This window comes from Phoca vitulina, unplaced genomic scaffold (genome assembly GCF_004348235.1).
Source record: "Phoca vitulina isolate PV1807 unplaced genomic scaffold, GSC_HSeal_1.0 scaffold19, whole genome shotgun sequence".
NCBI lineage: Eukaryota > Metazoa > Chordata > Mammalia > Carnivora > Phocidae > Phoca > Phoca vitulina.
This window is the reverse complement of record NW_022589722.1, coordinates 1,315,394-1,335,663: the sequence shown is the minus strand read 5'-3', so window position 1 is coordinate 1,335,663 and position 20,270 is coordinate 1,315,394. Positions and strand designations below refer to the sequence as shown.

At 33.6% G+C, this 20,270-nt stretch overlaps 1 protein-coding gene across 1 annotated transcript in view; it reads right to left on the bottom strand.

Annotated features, from left to right (window-relative positions):
• The window catches only part of LRRIQ1 (leucine rich repeats and IQ motif containing 1), a 189,669-nt gene that overhangs the window by 97,408 nt on the left and 71,991 nt on the right, over window positions 1-20,270 (bottom strand). Inside the window, exons 14-16 of the mRNA XM_032416672.1 lie at window positions 10,845-11,024; window positions 8,189-8,632; window positions 5,755-5,965 (exon numbers count right to left, since the gene is read on the bottom strand). Coding sequence (XP_032272563.1) covers window positions 5,755-5,965; window positions 8,189-8,632; window positions 10,845-11,024 — 835 coding nt within the window. The remainder of the gene's footprint in view (window positions 1-5,754; window positions 5,966-8,188; window positions 8,633-10,844; window positions 11,025-20,270) is intronic.

Here is a 20,270-nt window from a genome sequence, read left to right as displayed (position 1 = left end):
AACACAGGCACAGACACACAGAGACACACACATACAAACAGAAGGGGAAGAGAAAAGGAGAAAAAAAAAAGATGTTAATGTCATTTATTGGAACCAGAACTTTCCATAGAAGAAAAGAGATGTAAATATAAAATCAAATAAGTAAAAATCCTATAGTCCTAAATTGAATTTTAAAATATCAGTATGAACCCAAGGGTAAATTTTTTCTTAAAAATATGTATTTGTAAGCTCATCACTACAGTGAAAAAATTCTAAAAACAATCACCATACCAAGAGCAACAACACTCCTAAAATCCTAATGCATTCCTAAAACACAGACTGGCCTCTAAATATTCCCACTAAAGGAATCAAAGATCTTCAGAGCAATGACTGAGTTTAGGCCTGGGGCAAAATGTATACAAAATGAACCTGAAACATCATGGCACATTAAAAAGCAAGGGAAATTTTAAAAACCAATGAATTGTGTCACAAAAGCTTAACTTGAAGCTAACTTGGCCAAACAAGGGATAATTTGAGCATCAATAAGAATGAAACTGCAATGGAATTAAATACATCATATATAAAAATTCATGTGTACATTATGATAGAACATATTATGGTGACCTCTGAAGGATGCTAGGAAAGCTCATTAATCTTAAAATTGGTAAAATGGCATCAAGCATTTAACCTACCTTTCCAGAATGAGCTGTACCTCAAGGTAACTAAAGAGTTAAACTAAGTTTCTCTTTACTGACATATTTTAGTTAATAAATGAAGAAATTATATGTAGAGTATCAATATTTTACAAACTGTTAATACACGAATTGATGTAGGCAATGATTATCAATGGTCACTAGTATTCTGAAAAGAGAAGCGACTAGACATTACGTACCTCCTCACTGTAATACATACCACCACTTATGAAGTATTCTTGATAAAAAACTAAACCCAAATCATATGAAATTTTAGAACCTACTGTCAGCTTACAGAAAACAAGGGAGCAAGAAATATGTAAGTGATACCATGGGTATGCATCTGGCAAAATTCAGAAAGTAGAAAACTATAGAAGACCTGGTTTCCTTAAAAAATAAATTGCGAGGAAAAAAGAGAGGGGTTACTATATATTTACAAGACTTAACATTTATTTTTTTTTTTAAGATTTTTATTTATTTATTTAACAGAGATAGAGAGAGAGCACAAGTAGGAAGAGCGGCAGGCAGAGGGAGAAGGAGAAGCAGGCTCTCTGCCGAGCAGGGAGCCCGATGCAGGGCTCAATCCCAGGACCTTGGGATCATGACCTGAGCCGAAGGCAGACACTTAACGACTGAGCCACCCAGGTGCCCCAAGACTTAACATTTAAACTGAAGGCAAAGTAATGACCTTATTTATATTTTGATCAAGAAAAATCTGTAAACAAACATTTATAAAACAGTAGAGAAATTTGAATATTGATATTTGGTGATATTGAAGAATAATTTTCAATTTTTAGGTTAGTAATGTATTATAGTTATACTTAAAACAATAGGTCTTATAGAAATTCATACTGAAATATTTATAAAAGAAATGATATCTGGGATTTATTTCAAAAAATCTGGTGATGAGTAGGGAGACGTGGGTTGGTTATAAAGAGTTGGTTATAGAAGATATCAAGGTGATGTGCAGACCTAGGGAAAAGAGGGTCTAAAGGGAACACTTTAATCCAGGCCTTCAACAAGAATTGGCTTGCTGGGGTTCACAATGGATCCAGCTCCACTCATCAGGGATAGGACTTCTACAAAGCTCTAGAATGCAATACAAAATGTGTGTCTTTCTGGTGTGACATATATGGATACTTCCCTCCTGAATCTGCAATAGGGTCAAGAATTCAAGTTCCAGCCATCTCTATTCAGTTTATGAGAAATAATGGTAATATACAATATGTTCAGATACTTCTTCTAGCTTATTTGTTTCTGTCAAGGTTTCAACTTTTCCCCAGTAATCCATCTACAATTAATTCATCTTTCTCACACATTCAAATTAATTCCCTGGCCAGGCAATCTGGCATCTTTTCTTCCTCCAACTACTATCAACTCCCACATCCAGAACATACCAATATATTTGTTCCCTGTTAAAATCCTTCACACATTTCCAGCCATGTTTGTCCTATATTTTCCAGTTGTTATGGTAGTCCAGTTTCACTACAACTTCTTATTATTCCAGTAATATGAAATTCTAGGTTCTTTTATTTCTACCATCCTTTATATATAATTTTGTATCAAGAAATATTTATTGAATGAACAAATAGGGCGCCTGGGTGGCTCAGTTGGTTAAGCAACTGCCTTCGGCTCAGGTCATGATCCTGGAGTCCCAGGATCGAGTCCTGCATTGGGCTCCCTGCTCAGCAGGGAGTCTGCTTCTCCCTCTGACCCTCCACCCTCTCATGCTCTCTCTCTATCATTCTCTCTCTCTCAATAAATAAATAAAAATCTTATTGAATGAACAAATAAAGGGAAACACTAAATTTTTGGTTACTATCTTCAATTCAGGCACAGTACCATGAATTTCCACAGACCTTATTTTATGTACTTATTTAGTTTATATTATGTATATTCCACTATATTTAAATATAAGAGAATTCTATTCTCTTACATATTTACAATGAACCCTATCTATGTCTCAAGGTGTATCCTACATCCTTTATATTAGTTGGGGTAAGCTAAGTACAATAACAAAAATATCCAAAAAGGTATAATATCTCAAAAAACAATAGCTTATTTCTTAATCACCTAACAAACACTGAGAGGCTGAAAAAGACAAGGGGGCAGCACTTTAACATAAAGTGATTCAGGTATCCAGACTTCGCCGACTCTATAATCCCAACAGACAGCTTCCAATGATGCCTCAGAAACTGTCTTCATTTCAACCCACCAGAAAGGATAAAGAGTATGAAGGAATGTCTGTGGCACGTTTAATGAGCCAGATATGGAAGTGGTGCATGTATCTTTCATTCATATTGTATTGACTGGGACTCAGAAAAGGGGCCATGTTAAAGTGCAAGGGAAGGTGGGATATCTAGCCAGGCTGTATGCTTGGAAGAAGAGGAGAATGTGAGGTTTGGCGAGCAGAGAGCAGTATCTATGACATCCACCATAAAATTTCCATTTTGCTCCTTCTAAAGCCCAGGCTCTTTCGATTATATCATGCTCTGCTGTCCAGGATGATCAGGCAGTCTAGAATTCATACTTTAATATGAATGGTTTAAGAAACTAGATGATTGTACTCAGGAGACAAGAAAATGAAACTGAGATGACTTCAATAATTTTAAGTACCACATTGTACAACAAAAGAGACTCCTTCTAAGTCGCAGAGAAAGGCTGGATTATGCTTACTTTTGTTACAGATACACAGAAGCTCAACAAAAGAACAGTCGGCAGAGATATTAATCACTGAACTAGACTGTTTCACAAAGTAGTGAACTTCTCTTTATTGAACAGAATGAAGCAAAAGTTTAATATCCACGTACCATCAGCGCTGAAAAAAGTATAACAACTGATAACAGTAGGGAGTTTGGTCTGCATGATATATTCATTCTTCATGTAGCAGAATAATATTTTGAGATAGTAACTGGGGTTCCTTCTTTTCTTCAGAGTTTGCCTGAATCCATTGTCCTGCCCAGACTCCCACCACCATTCAGGCATCAGTAACACCTTTGCCTATGCATTGCCTTTAGGAGTACGGTTCAGACGAATTAAGTCAACTGAAATACTCAGTCTAATTCTAATATTCATTAGAACCACAGCAAAGATAATTTTGAAAACTATGGTTTTATCTATTTTTTTTTAAAGATTTTATTTATTTGACAGAGAGAGACACAGTGAGAGGGAACACAAGCAGGGGGAGTGGGAGAGGGAGAAACAGGCTTCCCGCTGAGCAGGGAGCCCGATGCGGGGCTCGATCCCAGGACCCTGGGATCACGACCTGAGCTGAAGGCAGACACTTAACGACTGAGCCACCCAGGTGCCCCAGAAAACTATGGCTTTAATAGTGAAAGCCAGCAACTTAATTTTAAGGCTATTCTTCCAGTTGCATATGCCAATGCCTTGGAGGCGTCTATGACTCCTCACTCTCTCTCATATAGCACATCCCCATGAACTGGTATCAGCAGCTCTACCTTCAAAGGATGTATGCCTCAAAACAAACCAACATATATTCTGGAATGTGATTTTCTTACCACTTCTACTGCAACACTCTGATCCTTGCTACCATTATCCCTTGTCTGAATTACTGTAATAGCTCCTAAATGATTTTTCTGCTTCTACTCCTGCCTTCCTACAATATAATCACAACATAAAGTAAACTTGATCATGTGAGTCCACTGCTCAGATTCCTGTAATATCTTCCCATGTCATTCAGAGTAAAAGCCAAAGTCTTTACCATGACTTATGATTTGTGTCACCCTTCTCCCCTCTATCACTGTCCAGTCATACTGGCTTCTTGCTGCTCTTTAAACACTGCAGTTTGCTCCTAAATCAGATATTCCACGGTCTGGAATGTTCTTCCCCGACATCCAATGGCTTAATCTCTCACTGTAATGTCTCCTTTTCTGGTCTCCCATCTCCATCATATCTGAAATGAAAAACTTTCCCTTGATACTCCTAACCTTTTCATACTTTATTTTTCCTTTTAAGACTTATCACTATCTAACATACTTATTTACTAACTGCTCATTCCAACAGAATATAAGCTAGTAAGATTTTTGTATCAAGAAATATTTATTGAATGAATGAATAAAGGGAAACACTAAATTTTTGGTTACTATCTTGCAATTCAGGCACAGTACCATGAATTTCCATAGACCTTATTTTATGTACTTACTTAGTTTATATTATATTTATGTATTTATTTAGTTCTGCCTCTTCCATCAGTATGTAAATTCCATGAGGGCAGAGAACTTGTATGGTTTGTTTAGAGTTATGGTTCCTGAGCCCAGAACAGTGCCTGACAAATAGTAGGTTCTAAAAAATATTTGACAAATAAATAAATAAAAGGATGAACGTGATGTTGGAACTTCATTTCAAAATCTGATCTTGGTGAGGGTGAATCATGTCTATTCACTACTCGCTTTCTGAATTTTTAATTTGAATTAAAATTAAAAAAATTTTTAATTTTTTAATTTGAACGTGTATTTGAAGGCCTTTAACAATTATTTTAGTAGATTTTTAAACACATTTCTAAAAAGAGCTATAGATTAGGCCAAGTAAGAGTTGTTATGGCTAATCATATGTTAGCAGATGTGGCAAATGACATATCTGGGCAGAAGCTTTAAATATGATTGTGTGGGGCGCCTGGGTGGCTCAGTCGTTAAGCGTCTGCCTTCAGCTCAGGTCATGATCCCGGGGTCCTGGGATCGAGTCCCACATCGGGCTCCCTGCTCTGCGGGAAGCCTGCTTCTCCCTCTCCCACTCCCCCTGCTTGTGTTCCTGCTCTCGCTATGTCTCTCTCTGTCAAATAAATAAATAAAATCTTAAAAATAAACAAATAAAATAAATAAATAAATAAGATTGTGTGATCTCATGATTGATCGTGAGACTAGTATTTCTAAATTATAGACTACTCCTTCAGCCTAGATACTAAGCACAGGCACAGCCAATCTGCAGCCTACATATCACCTGAGTAAGAAATAAATCCAGTAGTTTAAATCACTAAGATTTGGCAGTTGTCTGTTATACAGAATAACCCAGTGAAAGATGAGAAATACATCTCTCAGGACTATTTCACCAAAAGATTAAAACTAACCTGAATAAGAATAGCAGCCTTCTCCCTCTGTTCTTGGATATTCACAGTGTTTTCTCTTTTTTCTTTCTTTAAAACAGTTTTATTCTTGATGCAGTAATTTGGCTGGGATATCAGGGGTCCTATTGCAGTAGCATGTAGCCTTGAGGGGAAATGAATATGTCTGCGCACGATGTAACCACGCCAGTATGCCTGGATTACCATAGCTGCCATACTATTAAGAAGAGAAAAGAAAACATGTTTAGTATCCATAAAAACAGTTGTAGGTGAGAGGTCCTCTAAACTATTTTTGTAAACATGAAATATGTAAGGTATTATTTAAAAATAAGAACTTTTTAGCTTAACTATAGGCACATAAGTAAAAATGGGATGGAAAACCTTCAAATCTGAAGGAGAGAAATGGGCCAGTAACTTAGAGAAAAGAAGCATTCTTATCTGAAGATGAAGGGATGACAAGAAGAATCTGAATAAACAGGACTTGCTAAATTTACCCTAGTTTACTGTGCTTAGCTCATACTCTTTGCCCTAACTGTATTTTCCACGACCTTCTACTTTTCATCAAACCTAATATAAAAGTGCTCAGGTTTAACTATTTCTACAGGTCTTAATTTCTTTATGAAGACTCCCATGTCATGTAAAACTTATATTAAATACATTTCTTTTTTCTGTTTTATTTTTTATTATTATGTTCAATTAGCCAGCATATAGTACATTTCTATGCTTTTCTCTTATTAATCTACCTTTTGTTACAGGGATTCCAGCTGAGAACTTAGAAGGATAGAAGTAAAAGCTATTTTTCCTCCCCTACAGAGCAAAAGCAATTGATTAAATAAATTAATGAATTATAAATTAGGAAGTGTTAGAGCCACTTTCAATACATTTAAAAAAATTTTTGCATTAGGGAAGACATATAAGTTTCAGCATATCAAACTTTTTAACATAACTTTCAGAAAAGAAATCACCATTCATACGGACAACTTCTAAAAGAATAAAGACTAGGAAAAACAAGATTAGCTACTGTGATACTCTGCATTCTGCCCTATTCAGCATCTGTTATTACAGGAGAAGCTGAATTTAACCATTTTTAATTTTGTTGGCTTGACACTGAGGCCAAAAGTAAAAAAAGAAAAAAAAAAGTTGACAAGCCTAAGTAAAAAGTAATCTTTGCTGGTTCAATAAAAAATTAAAGCCATTAGCTTTTTATTTTTTAAAGATTTATTTATTTTATTTTAGAGAGAGAAAGAGGGCATGCGAGCAGGAAGAGGGTCAGAGGGAGAGTTATAAAGGGAGAATCTTCCAGTAGACTCCCCACTAAGCAGGGAGCCAGGCCTATGCAGGGCTAGATCCCAGGACCCCGAGATCGAGATCATGACCTGAGCCAAAGTCAGGAGTCAGATGCTCAACTAACTGAGCTAGCCAGGTGCCAGCCATTAGCTTTTTAAAAAGTATTTCATAGTTACCAAACCATAAAACAGACTCTTAACTATAGAGAACAAACTGAAGGTTGCTAGAGGGGAGGTGGGCAGGGGGATGGGTTAAATGGGTGATGGGGATATAGGAGGGTATTGTGATGAGAACCAGGTAATGTATGGAAGTGTTGAATCACTGTATTATATACCTGAAACTAATATTACACTGTATGTTAACTAACTGGAATTTAAATAAAAGTTGAAAGAAAAAAAAAATAAAAGTATTTAATAGTTGGAAGGGTTTTATGTGATTAATCTTGAAGAATATTGCCACACTTTATCAGTTGTTATGCCAAAGAAAATTATAGCACATGCATTCAAATCCTTGCATAGATGCTTATTAAGTGAATCAATAAGCAAATAAATGGCACATGAAAAGTATGTTTTAAAAAAATGAAATTACCTGATTATTCAGTGTTTTCTTTATATTATTTTTAGAATAGCAAAGTGTTTTATTTCTTCTTAAAAATTCATTTTAATTGTTTAAAGATTAAAAATCAATGGGGCGCCTGGGTGGCTCAGTCAGTTAAGTGTCTGTCTTCGGCTCAGGTCATAATCCCGGGGTCCTGGGATCGAGCCCATATCAGAATCCCTGCTCAGGGGGGAGTCTGCTTCTCTCTCTCCCTTCTCCCCACCCCCACTCATGCTCTCTCTCGCTATCTCCCTCAAATAAATAAATAAAATCTTTTTAAAAAAAGAAGGCAGGAAACATAATTTTACATGTACTCATTTTTAAATAAAATACTAGTCAATTTTAAATCAGAGCCTGCTAAAATTCAATAAAATTAATCTGTACTATAATTAATAATTTGTACACACATCATAAAAACATAATTAAGGGAATTACTATGAAATACAAAAGTGATTTAAATCCTTTACCAAATTATCATTTGGTAACATTACCTAAGACTATCCATAAAAAATAAAAGATATACAAATGTAAAAGAAAAATTTTCTATAAATCTTACATTTTGTTACGATGTTCAGTATTTTGGCAATTCCACAGCAGAGAGCTTGTCATTACTGTTTCCATGAATGGGATTCTTTTGATGGGGATACTGTTTGATTTGCTATCTTCTCTCTTCTGGTCTACTATTTCTTCCTGATTTCTTCCTTCCATATCTTCACATAAGGAGTTGGTTAATGTGGAATGACTAGAGTCAGAGTTCATCCATTTCTCAGAGGTATCTGGTGAGTCCAGTTTATATTTGTTTGCACAAGAGTGAACTCTATTTTGCAGTATGCTATCACTATTTGTAGGGGCCAAATGATTTTGCTGGGCTTCAGATTCTTCAATCTGGGTGATACTTACATTCCCATGTTCATGTGAATATCGGTATTCATTACTAAGTGTCATTAATTTCTTAAAATAATGGCAGAGATTTTCTGCAGCATCCAAGGTGACAAAATTTCTAAACAAACAATGAAGACATTTAATAAGAATTATATCAGCAAATATTAAAATTTGTAGAGGTTTTGGAAATTTCCCTTGTGTGGTTGACATGAAAATTAAGCTTTACTACAACATTCATTAAAACCTTATTTCTGGTTGTTTATATAAAAATTTATCTCATTTCTAACAAAATTTGAAAATATTTGTTTGGCTAATTTAGATCAGTCAATCCAGACAAAATGTCTGGAAGTTTTAGAACCATTTTTATTCTAGGTATTTTTGGTACAACTGAATGAGAAAAATCCATGCTTTTACTACCATAAACATGAGAAATCATGGCCGCCTAAATTTGGAGAAGTTATTTATGAAACAAAGTTAAAAGTACTTTCTACATTGACTCTTGCCATGCAAAATATTTGTATTGGACTTTTAAACAAAGAACTTATATTATGGGAAAGTTTTTATTCCCATTTTTCTTTGGAAAAATAATCCATTGCAAAGAGAATTCAAATACTTGAAGGCATAAATGATTGTGATCCTTTTGAACAACTGCTGAATTTCTATCTTATTAAGGTTATGGCTTATGTAATTAATTAGACTTTCTGCTTGCCAGATTTGGGGATCTCAGTAGCAAATGTAAAGGACTTTGCACCTGTATGAGCCTTTTTCTTGGCTACATTTTATTTATCTTTCCTTATTTGTTTTATTTTTAAAAATTTACTTATTTCAAATGTATATTTTCTGACTGTATTTAATATATAGCCACAAGCTGCCTTATTTTTTTTCTGAAACATGCAGGATATAAATAAATATAAATATAAAATAAATATAAAATATAAATAAAAATAAATATATATTTTATAAAATACATAAAATATAAATTTTAACCATACCATACAAAATGAAAGTTATATTTCCTAAACTGTAGAGATAAACAGTCCTGTGTTCACAAAAGTAATATTAGACATTAGCATAGGCTCCTCCTATGTGTTTTCGATATTTTGTATTTCATTCATTTTGGTGGTTAATAATGCACAAAAGGCTCAATTTGATATTGGAATATTAAGTGTGTATGACTGGTGTTGAATTCACCACCATTTATTATTAATATAAAATATAGTCTATTTTCCATGATCAATGCCAAAATGAAACACACTGCAATGACAGAGATTATACAAAGTTATTGAGAAATCTACGTTTCAAAATGAGGGATATCAGGGTCACCTTTACACAAAAAATTCTACATTATCACACATATACAAAGAGATATAAGTTCAGTTTTTCACAAAGATTTGTAAATAATCTTAGTATTTGTTAAAAGCAAACATTAATTATCTATAACAACTGGAATTATTTTTAAAGCTGTAAGATTTGTTTTTAAACTGAATAGACTACATTAAAAAAAACATTTAAATAGAAAACAAATCTTATATAGATGAGCATGTATGAATATGCGAAGAGCAATATTAAGGATTATAATTTAATGATTAAGTTTAGGTATTTGGAAGCACATATTATAGTTATAATTCAGTTATAATGAAGAGTCACCATAAGTGAAATATGAAATTGCTTTCCTTTTTCATTTGTGTTTTCTGGAGCAATGCAAATTAGAAAATACAGTTACAGAAAGATCAATTATAATTCATTCATACTAACACACTCCTAACTTGGGATGGGGAATGGGAAGTTCTCTTTCTTTTACATCTGATTAGGTCTCTACTCTTAGCTTCTGTTCCTCTGAATATGTGCATGTGTTGACTGCTTTTCTCTACTGTGCTCTCCTAATATTTAATATATAAATGTGATACATGTACCATATATCTTAATATATAATAAATGCTATAATTATTATAAAACTTGCCTTGCTCCATTGTAACTGTTTATCTAATTTTCTCTTATGTTAATCTGTGAATTAAGGATAATGTGTAATACTTAGCTTATTTGTGTGTCTTGCCTACAATAATTGTCAAATTTTTGACTGATTAATTGAATGACTGACTGAATGAATGTTTGATTCTTGTCTTGAAGCTATCCTCATGATTTCACTTATTTTATCTAACACTTTAGCATTTAAATTATATTTTAAATTATGTTTTTAAGGGAGAATATCCCTAAAACACACAGCCCTAATCCAAAAAAAGTATCACTGTATTAATCAAAGTATTTTTAAATTATATACATAGATTGAATTATTTCTTTAAATTATGACAAGGGGAAGTGAACAGTCTTACCCTTTTCCAGTAATATAGCTTTCAATTAGTGAGTTGAATCCTTGAATCTGAGACTGACAAAGTACCACAAAACGTCCTAATTCTGGTTCATAGTATTCTTCAGTGTGCCGTTCTGAATAAGAGTTTAGCATTTCGCCATTGAGGATTCTTAGAGCTGGTAACACTTTAAGTAGAGAATGCCTATTGAAAGCAGGAAAAAATTTAATAATCTTGAAAAGGAGAGTTTATATTTAAAATAACCATATACCTATTACTTAAACAATATAAGCACAGAGTATATCTCAGAAAATGCTATTGACTTTGTACAGAAAATCATACTGTTAAATTTCCTAAAAAATTTTATGGTATCATGTCATGTACAAAGTTAGGTTTTAGAGACTTGACAAAAAATTTAACCATTTTCTTCTATAACACAAATGGGAAATTTAAGCAGCTGGAAACTTGGGCTGGGAGTAAATGAAAGGCTACACTATATAAAGAATAATACCAGATACACTCTTTTAAAAAGAAGATAATATAATAATCCTACTGAAATTTGATGTTTATTTCAGAAGTAGAGATAAATTCCGATTGTTTCTCTTGGTAAAACATACTTCAGAATAGGACTAAAACAAGACCAGTAAGAGATCACCCTGTTTATCATGATCTGAAAAATATAAACTTATATTTCTTCCTGAATCTTGCTAAAGATTATAATAATAAAAATCTTGGAGGTATGAGCAAAAGTCTGTATCAATTTAAAGGCCTAATTCTGTGAAAAACCAAGTCAGATAGCAAGAGCTGTCCACCAAACCTAGCCATTTATAAGTACTTGCCAAACCTTTCACAGGGATACTGTGGGCCTCTTTTACAAGGCCACTAATGATCACAGGGGTAAAATGGACTTCTTAAATGAATAAAACCTCTTAGTTAAAAACTAACATTTCCTATGAGGAAAAGTACAAACTGATGAAAGATATCAAAGAAGTAAATAAATGGAAAGGTGTCCAATGAAGATATCTTCAGAGATTATAAGTTCAATATTGTCAAGAAATCAATTCTTCTCAACTTGATCTATAGACTCAATGCAATCCCACTAAAAATACCAGTAAGGTAATTTTGTGTATATCAACAGACTGATCCTAAAGTTTATTAAAAGAGGCAAAAAAAAAAAAAAAAAAAAAAAAAAAGCCAGAATAGCCAATTCTATATTGAAAAAAAGAACAAAGTGGGAAGACTAACACTTTGACTTCAAGACTTACAATGAAGCCACAGTAATCAAGACAGTATGGTATTGACAAAAGAATAGACAAATATATCAGTGGAACAGAAGAGAGAGCCCAGAAGTAGATCCCCATAAATAGAATCAACTAATCTTTGACAAAAAAGCAAAGGCAATACAATGGAGCACAGATAAATGATGCTGGGGCAATTAGACATCTACATGCAAAAAAAAAAAAAAAAAAATGAATCTAGACACAGACTTTGTACTCTTCACAAAATCTAACTCAAAATGGGTCACAGACCTAAATGCAAAATGCAAAACTATAAAACTCCCAGAAGATAACACAGGAGAAAATCTAGATGATACTGGGTGTAATGATGACTTTTTAGATATAATACCTAAGACACAATTCATGAAAGAAATAATGGATAAGCTGGATTTCATTAAACTTAAAAACTTCTGCTCTGGGAAAGACAAAGTCAAGAGAATGTGAAGACAAGCAACATACTGGGAAAAAATATCTGATAAAAGGTTGTTATCCAAAAATATAAAAAGAAATTTTAAAACTCAACAATGAGAGGGGCGCCTGAGTGGCTCAGTTGGTTAAACATCTGCCTTCAACTCAGGTCATGATCTCAGGAACCTGGGATCAAGCCCCACGTCAGGCTCTCTGCTCACCAGGAGTCTGCTTCTCCCTCTCCCTCTGTGTGTTCTCTCTCTCTCTCTCTCTCTCAAATAAATAAATAAAATTTTTAAAAACCCAATAAGAGAATAAACATACCAATTAAAAAATGGGCCAAAAACCTTGACACCTCACCAAAGAAGATATACAGATGGCAAGTAAGCATATGAAAGATGTTCAACATCATTTGTCATTAGAGAATTGTAAATTAAAACAAGATAATAAATAATAAAATAAAATAATAAGATACTATTATCTACCTATTAGAACATCCAATCCAAAATGCTGACACCACCAAATGCTGGTGAAGATGTGAAGAAACAGAAACTCTCATTCACTGCTGGTGGAAATGCAGAACCAGTGTAGTTACTTTGGAAGCCAGTTTGGTGGTTTCTTACAAAAGTAAACATATTTTTACTATAATACAGCAATGTGCTCCTTGGATTTACCCAAATTAATTAAAAACTATGTCTGCACCAAAATCTCCACACAGACATTTATTGCTTTATTTGCAATTTCAAAACCCAGAAACAATCAAGATGTCCTGCAGTAGGTAAAAGGATAAATAAACTGTTACATCCATACAAAGGAATATTATTTAGCACTAAAAAGAAATGAACTATCAAGCCATGAATAGACATGGAGGAATCTTAAATGCATATTACTAAGTGAAAGAAGACAATCTGATAGGGACACATGTTGTATAATTCCAACTATGTGAAATTCTTGAAAGAAGCAAAACTATGGAGACAGTAAAAAGATCAGTGGTTGCCAGGGATTAAGGTGGAGGGTGGGATGAACAGGCAAAGCACAGAGCATTTTTAGGGCAGTAAAACTATTCTATATAATACTACTACATAGTGGATACATGTCATTATACATTTGTCAAAACCCATAGAATACATGACACCAAGAGTAAACACTAATGGAAAGTATGGACTTCAGGTGATCATGATGTGTTGATGTAGGTTCATCAATTATAATAAATATACCAATTTGGTGCAGGATGTTGATAGTGGGGGAGGTTGTCCATGTGTAGGGACAGGGTGTATGTGGGTACTCTCTATATTTTTTGCTTAATTTTGCTAACTTGACCTTCTCTAAAAAATAAAGTTTTTTAGGGGTGCCTGGGTGGCTCAGTCAGTTAAGTGTCTGCCTTCAGCTTGGGTCGTGATCCCAGGGTCCTGGGATCAAGCTCTGTAGTTCAAGGACAAGATCCCCTGCTCAGCAGGGATCCTGCTTCTCCCTCTTCTGTTGCCTGCTACTCCCCCTACTTGTGCTCCCTCTCTCTCTCTCTGTGTCAAATAAATAAATGAAATCTTTAAAAAAACAGTTTTTTAATTAAAAAGCAAAACAAAACAAACTTACAGTTCCTAAAAACTAAATGAAGGATGGCAAGATAAAATTACTAAAATGCTAAAATTTAAGAAGGAAAACCCCAGTCAGTTATTCCCTCTACCTAGATGGTATAGTCAGGGTGGACATATCCATTTATATAAACACAGTTGTAAAATATAATTTTATATATTTATAGAAATAATTTATATATAATTTACATTTTATATATTTATGTATAATTTATATATAAATGAAGGAAGTGGTCCATTAAGGCACAAATTCCAAAGGTCAACTAAAGTCATAACACATTGCTATGTATAGTTATGATCTTGATAGTGTTTAATAAAAGACAATCACAAGGAAGGTATCAATACATCTCCTTAAATTAAAGCAAAAAAAGAAAAGAAAAACACCAGTTTTTCATTTACTGGGGACACATGATTAATTTCCCACCCTCACCTCCCTTTACTCTCTGAGAAATAATACCTTTTCTTCTTACAGATATTTAAGTATGGAAAGAAGGAACACAAATAGATTTTGTTCTTCAAGATAATTATCAGATGTTTTACAATGTTAAAGAGTTTAAGCTAGTTAAGAAAACTTGGGTCCATCACTTCTCGGCCTTTTGACTAAGATCAAGTGAAAATTTGGGTCTATATATTTTGAACCTTTTTAAGGGTTTTTTTAAGGCTTGAAGCTACCAATATTTCTCTTATCATAAACTACCACACCTACCACAAAGGGTTAAATAATGGCATATATTATATATATTATATATATTTGATTCATTTTAAGATGTGGTTCAAAAGCAGAATGCTAATTAAGATAATAGCTATTCATCACAGAGGTAATGAAGTAATCAGAGGTAATCACACAGGTATAATATTAAATATAACATAAAATCTTTGACTGAAGCTATGACCAATGCAAGGAAAGGTTCATCTCTGAAATTGAAGCTAATAATAATTAAAATATAATGGAGAGATTAACTATCCATACTCTATCCTATCAAATTATTTATTACATTACTAATGAAGTTACATTGCATTCTAAATCTCCCTCAAAGTACCCAGTCAAGTTTTCTAAGACATGACTATAATGTCAAACTTATTTATAGCTATAAAATGCCAGGTATGAAGTAAAGATGAAGTAAAGATGCTTTTGAAATGTGATAATAAAGGGTATTAAAAATTAAAACTGTATAGGTGTTCGTAACAGCTTAAAAAAATGCTCTAATCCTATTAGTGATCTTATTTCCTTAGATCATATCTCCTAAAATACAGAAAAGCAAACATAAGCCTTCAATAACTTGATGGAACTAGTCCTAGACAATAACTAACAGTTTTAATTCTTTGTGTACCAAACAAATTTCTGTCTGATATCTTGGTCTCCAGAGTGGACCCAGCCAGCAGAAGGAATGAGGTATGCTAATAGCAGGCTTTGGTCTTTGAATAGGTCTATCTTACAAGGAAAATTAGATAAGGCAGATTTTCTTATTGTAAATTGGATTTCTTAAGAGTTAGGTAAAGCTAATTTGTTTATTTCTATTGTACAGTCATTTCTGGTTAAACAGTAACAGTAAGCTGTTAGACCTATAAAACTTTTCAACAGGATCCTGGACCTACAGTGATAGTGCAGATAAAGTAACACTAAGACCCTCTTGAACAGTCATCTTTCAGGTCTCATTTTGTCTAATTAAGGAGGTGTCAACAAAAGGAAGAAAATACTCATGCTGTTATCATGAGAGCCACAGGGTCTCAAACATCTATTTTTTGTCTTAGTCACTCTATAAATCCACTGGAATGGGAATTCAAGGCTAGATCCCTCTGTGTGTCTTCAACCCTGCAGGGCAGTGTCTCTGAAAAGGCTGTCTTTGAACTACTGTATTAGTAGTACATGGGATACTTTTTTAGATTCAGTTACGCCCAAAGACCTCCGTTGGTGCGTTCTGGGGAATTCGCATTTTTAAAATATAGCCTTTCTTATGTACCTTAAAGAATTAAGAACCACTGCGTTGGAAGGAAAATAGACTACAACGAGTTGTGCTAAAATCAGAGATGCTCAGGGCCCTGGGTGGCTCAGGTGGTTAAGGTTAAGCATCTGACTTGGTTTGGCTCAGGTCAGGTCATGGTCTGAGATTGAGCCCCACATCAGGCTCTGCACTCGGCAGGAATCTGCTTCCCCTCTGCCTTTCCCACTGTCCCCCCAACCCTTCCTTTCATGTGCATGTATGTGCATGTTTTCTCTCTCTCTCTCAAATAAATAAATAAATCTTAGAAAAAAAATAAAATCAGAGATGCTCCAGGTTAAACTTAAAAGAAAAAAAAAACCTCTGAAGTTCTAATCATTCATAATTGTCTGAAATTTTCAAGAAAAATATAGCTTACTTGAAAACTTGTAGCATGCCCTATATGTCAGAGAATTTGCTAAAATAAGAGATATTGTGGGCCTGGACAGTTATATTCCAATGATCTGTTTACTGATTAACATTGCCATTGGTTTTGCGTAAATGGTATGAAGGTTTCTTAGAAACGTATTCTTGTAACACTGAAGTTACAGAGTACATATCACATATACAGAGAAACAAGCTTTCTATTCAGAAATAATTGGTGACAAAATGAAGAGCTACTTTAACTAAATAACCTAATATAATCTTAGAAGTAAAAATATAAGAATTTGCTTTATCAGATTAATGGAAAGATCAATATTTTACTACCAGCAAGCATATTGTATTTAATACAACAACTGTTTATTCTCTGGACAGCTAAAATAATGAAAAATAAGTGAATCCAAAGGCAATACAGGACATTAGTTTGTTTCTAGATATTGCAAACGGCATTATGTGGAAGCTGTTTGGATGTTAACTAACCAGATCAGCAAGGGGAAAAATGATAATTTTGTCATCAAATACTATATTTTGGATATGGTTATTGATATAGATATTATATACAATATTATAGCTACAGGAAATAATTATGGGGAATGTGGATCAACAGGGCTTGGATTTTCACACTGAAAATATTTGATATTATAATTCATCACCTTTATATATAAAAAAATGTTCCCAAACAGTTTGAGTCAGAATATTTGAAACTTCTTTGGATATAAAAATTTAGCTTGTTTGGATCTTCAAGACTATGACAATATCTTGAAATTTGTCATTTATATGATAAATATCAACATTAGATTTAGTGTTTTATGTTAAGCATTGTTTCTTATTTTTTTTAAGGAATAGTTCTCAGATCTGTATAAATTAGTAGTGCAATGGGTTGGCCTTAAGTTTAAATGCAGCCTTATAAGAGTCTATGATGAATATATTAGAAAGTGCTGTAACAAGTTGATTCATATTGGAAATGAAGTATAAGAATACTGTGAGATCTCAACATTAGTTTTTCCAGCTGGGCTCCTCCTAGCCAAGGGCTGAATCAATATTTCATTTAGTGAAAACTTCCTGGTGAATATTCTGTCACTTAAGAGACTCTATTCATCACTAATGAATAAAACACATTCCCAAAGGAGATTCCAAACTGAGTCTGTAGATTAAGTTTTAAAAAGAGATTTTTTTAGTACATCAGTTTTGTCCATGTTATCACTGGCCAGACATGAAAGTAAGAAGCCAATTGGGAAAATCTATAACTAATCCTTTTGTTGGTATCAAGGGGTTATGTAAAGTTCATTGGAACACACTGCTTAAAGTTTTACTTGATCCTTTCATTAACAAATCCATATTTTATAGATTACTAGATTTTAAACCCTTTAGATAACTGAATCTCTTCTTGAAATTATGAAAGCTGTATTAGGCCAACTGATCTAAGTGAAATTTGATAAGCGAAATTTTCAAGTTGGTATGAGTCTAGTCCAATAAAGTTCATTTAAACATAAAAATTATAATAGCTAAATAATTGTACATGTCTATAAGTACTACCTTTTTCTTTGAATATTGTTTCTAACTAAGTATTTTCTTTAAAACTGTAAAGTATCTATACTTAGTAAGTATAGTATATATTAGTACTGCACTAAGTATATATATTTAGGAGTATAGTAGTAGTAAAATGTGAATATTTATCTTTATATATTTAAATAGATTTATTATCAATATATTTCACTATAAGCCTATTTGATTCAAAAAAGTAAGTATTTATTCTTCATGCAAAAAACATAAATAAATTCAAAGATTATTCAGGATATAGGTTTGTTTCTAGTTATTGCAACTGGCAACATGGCAGCTATTTAAATGGAAACTAATATCAAATCAGCAAGAGAATTCATGTCTTATTTGCCCAATGCCTAATAGGAAAACCATGGCCCCCAAAGAGCTTTCTCTGAATAATGGACACAACCACCTATTTTTGTTTGTCATCATAAATTTGGTCTATATAGCTACCAAGGAAAATAAAGATATTTACCTAAAAACAACACATCAGGGATTTTCATTATAAATAATATCACCCGCCAAGCAGAGCCTTTTGGACATAGTTACATCTACTTTTTGTATGGGAAGTTTCACTCTAAGGTTTCCTTTCTAAAAATGAGGACCCAAAGGGGCACCTGGGTAGTTTAGTTGGCTAAGCATCTGACTCGGTCAGCATCTGACTTGGCTAAGCGGTCAGCTCGGTCATGATCTCAGGGTCCTGGGATCGAGTCCCAAGTTGGGCTCGGTGCTCAGTGTGGAGTCTGCCTGACCCTCTCCCTCTGCTCCTTCCCCAGCTCGAGAGTTCTCTCTCTCTCTTGCTCTCACTCTCTCTCTCAAATAAATAAAATCTTAAAAAAATAAAATAATAAAAATAAATGAAAATGAGGAGGCCCAAACCTTGGGATTAGGGTTTTAAACCCCAATGTAAGAAAAGCACAGCCCCAAAACTTGAGCTAGTACATCCAGATGGGGATCTTCACTACTTCAATTCCAAATGAGAGAGTCCTTTTCCCAGCTGGCAAGAGGTCTAGAAACATATTTAGGGGGTCCTTTCATATATATACACAAATTCTTTAAATAGCTGCAATGTCTGATCTCCTTATAAGTTGATATTAACTAATAGTTGGTATTTCCTATAACAATTTGTCCTAAGATCAGTTTTTCAGGAAACATGAGGAACCTGACAAATATTATGGTTCCCTAAAAGTCTAAGAACTCCAGCTGTAGAACTGACACTGATAATTACTGCAAATCAATAATAAGATCAATTGTCAATTTATAGGTAATAACACTTTCAATCACTAAAGTAAAATCTTAAAAATTCAATAGAAAAATTAGAGGGCCTGAAACATGCATTTTTTTTCAAGCTTTTACACATTATAATGTAAAATTCTGTAATGTATTCCTTCAACAAATAATTTTGGTCATCTATGACATACATATACATATATATCATATATATACATATCCTATACACACACACACATATATATATAGTCTATATAGTTACCTAGGAAAATAAAAATATCTATGTAAAAATAATCCATTAGATATTTTCATTATAAATAATATCACCTGCCAAGCAGAGCCTTTTAGACATAATTACTCTTCTTTGTGTATGGGAATTTTCACTCTAAGATCACTTTTCTAGTTCGAAACTAGAAGGATCTGTACAATAGTCTGGGACCACTTCCACTACTTAATTTTAGCCCTTTTTTAATGCCTGGACTCTCTAATAGCATTTAATTTGGCCACTTTCCCTAATCCCTTATCACTTTGCTGTTGAAAAAAAAATCTTTCCCAAACACTATTTTCCTTTTCATACAACTATTCAAAATTTCTCTATAGCTCATTAAAAATAATGGCTAACATCTGCCAACTGTGCTATATGCTAGGTACTACTATAAAATGCTTTTATGCAGCAACATATTTAGTCCTCACCAAGACTATTGGCGTACTCTGGTGCTCATGTTCTTCTCTACATTTTCTGGCCTCTTTTGCAGTTAGTTTGGCCTTATGACTGGCTACAGCCAGTAGAATATGAGAGAAGTGATCAATGCCACTTTTGAAAGCAGAGTGGTTAAATGTCAGTTGTTCTTTCTCTGTGGTCTCTTCCCCTAAATCTACTACCAGAATCTACTACCTAAAAAAGTCAGATTACATTGAAGTTGCATGACACAGAGCCACAAAAGGGAAGTATCCTGAGTTTCTGAGTCTGCTTAGATTAGACAGGCCGAACTCATATCAGACACAATATAGACAAAAAATAAGCTTCTATTGTACTAAACC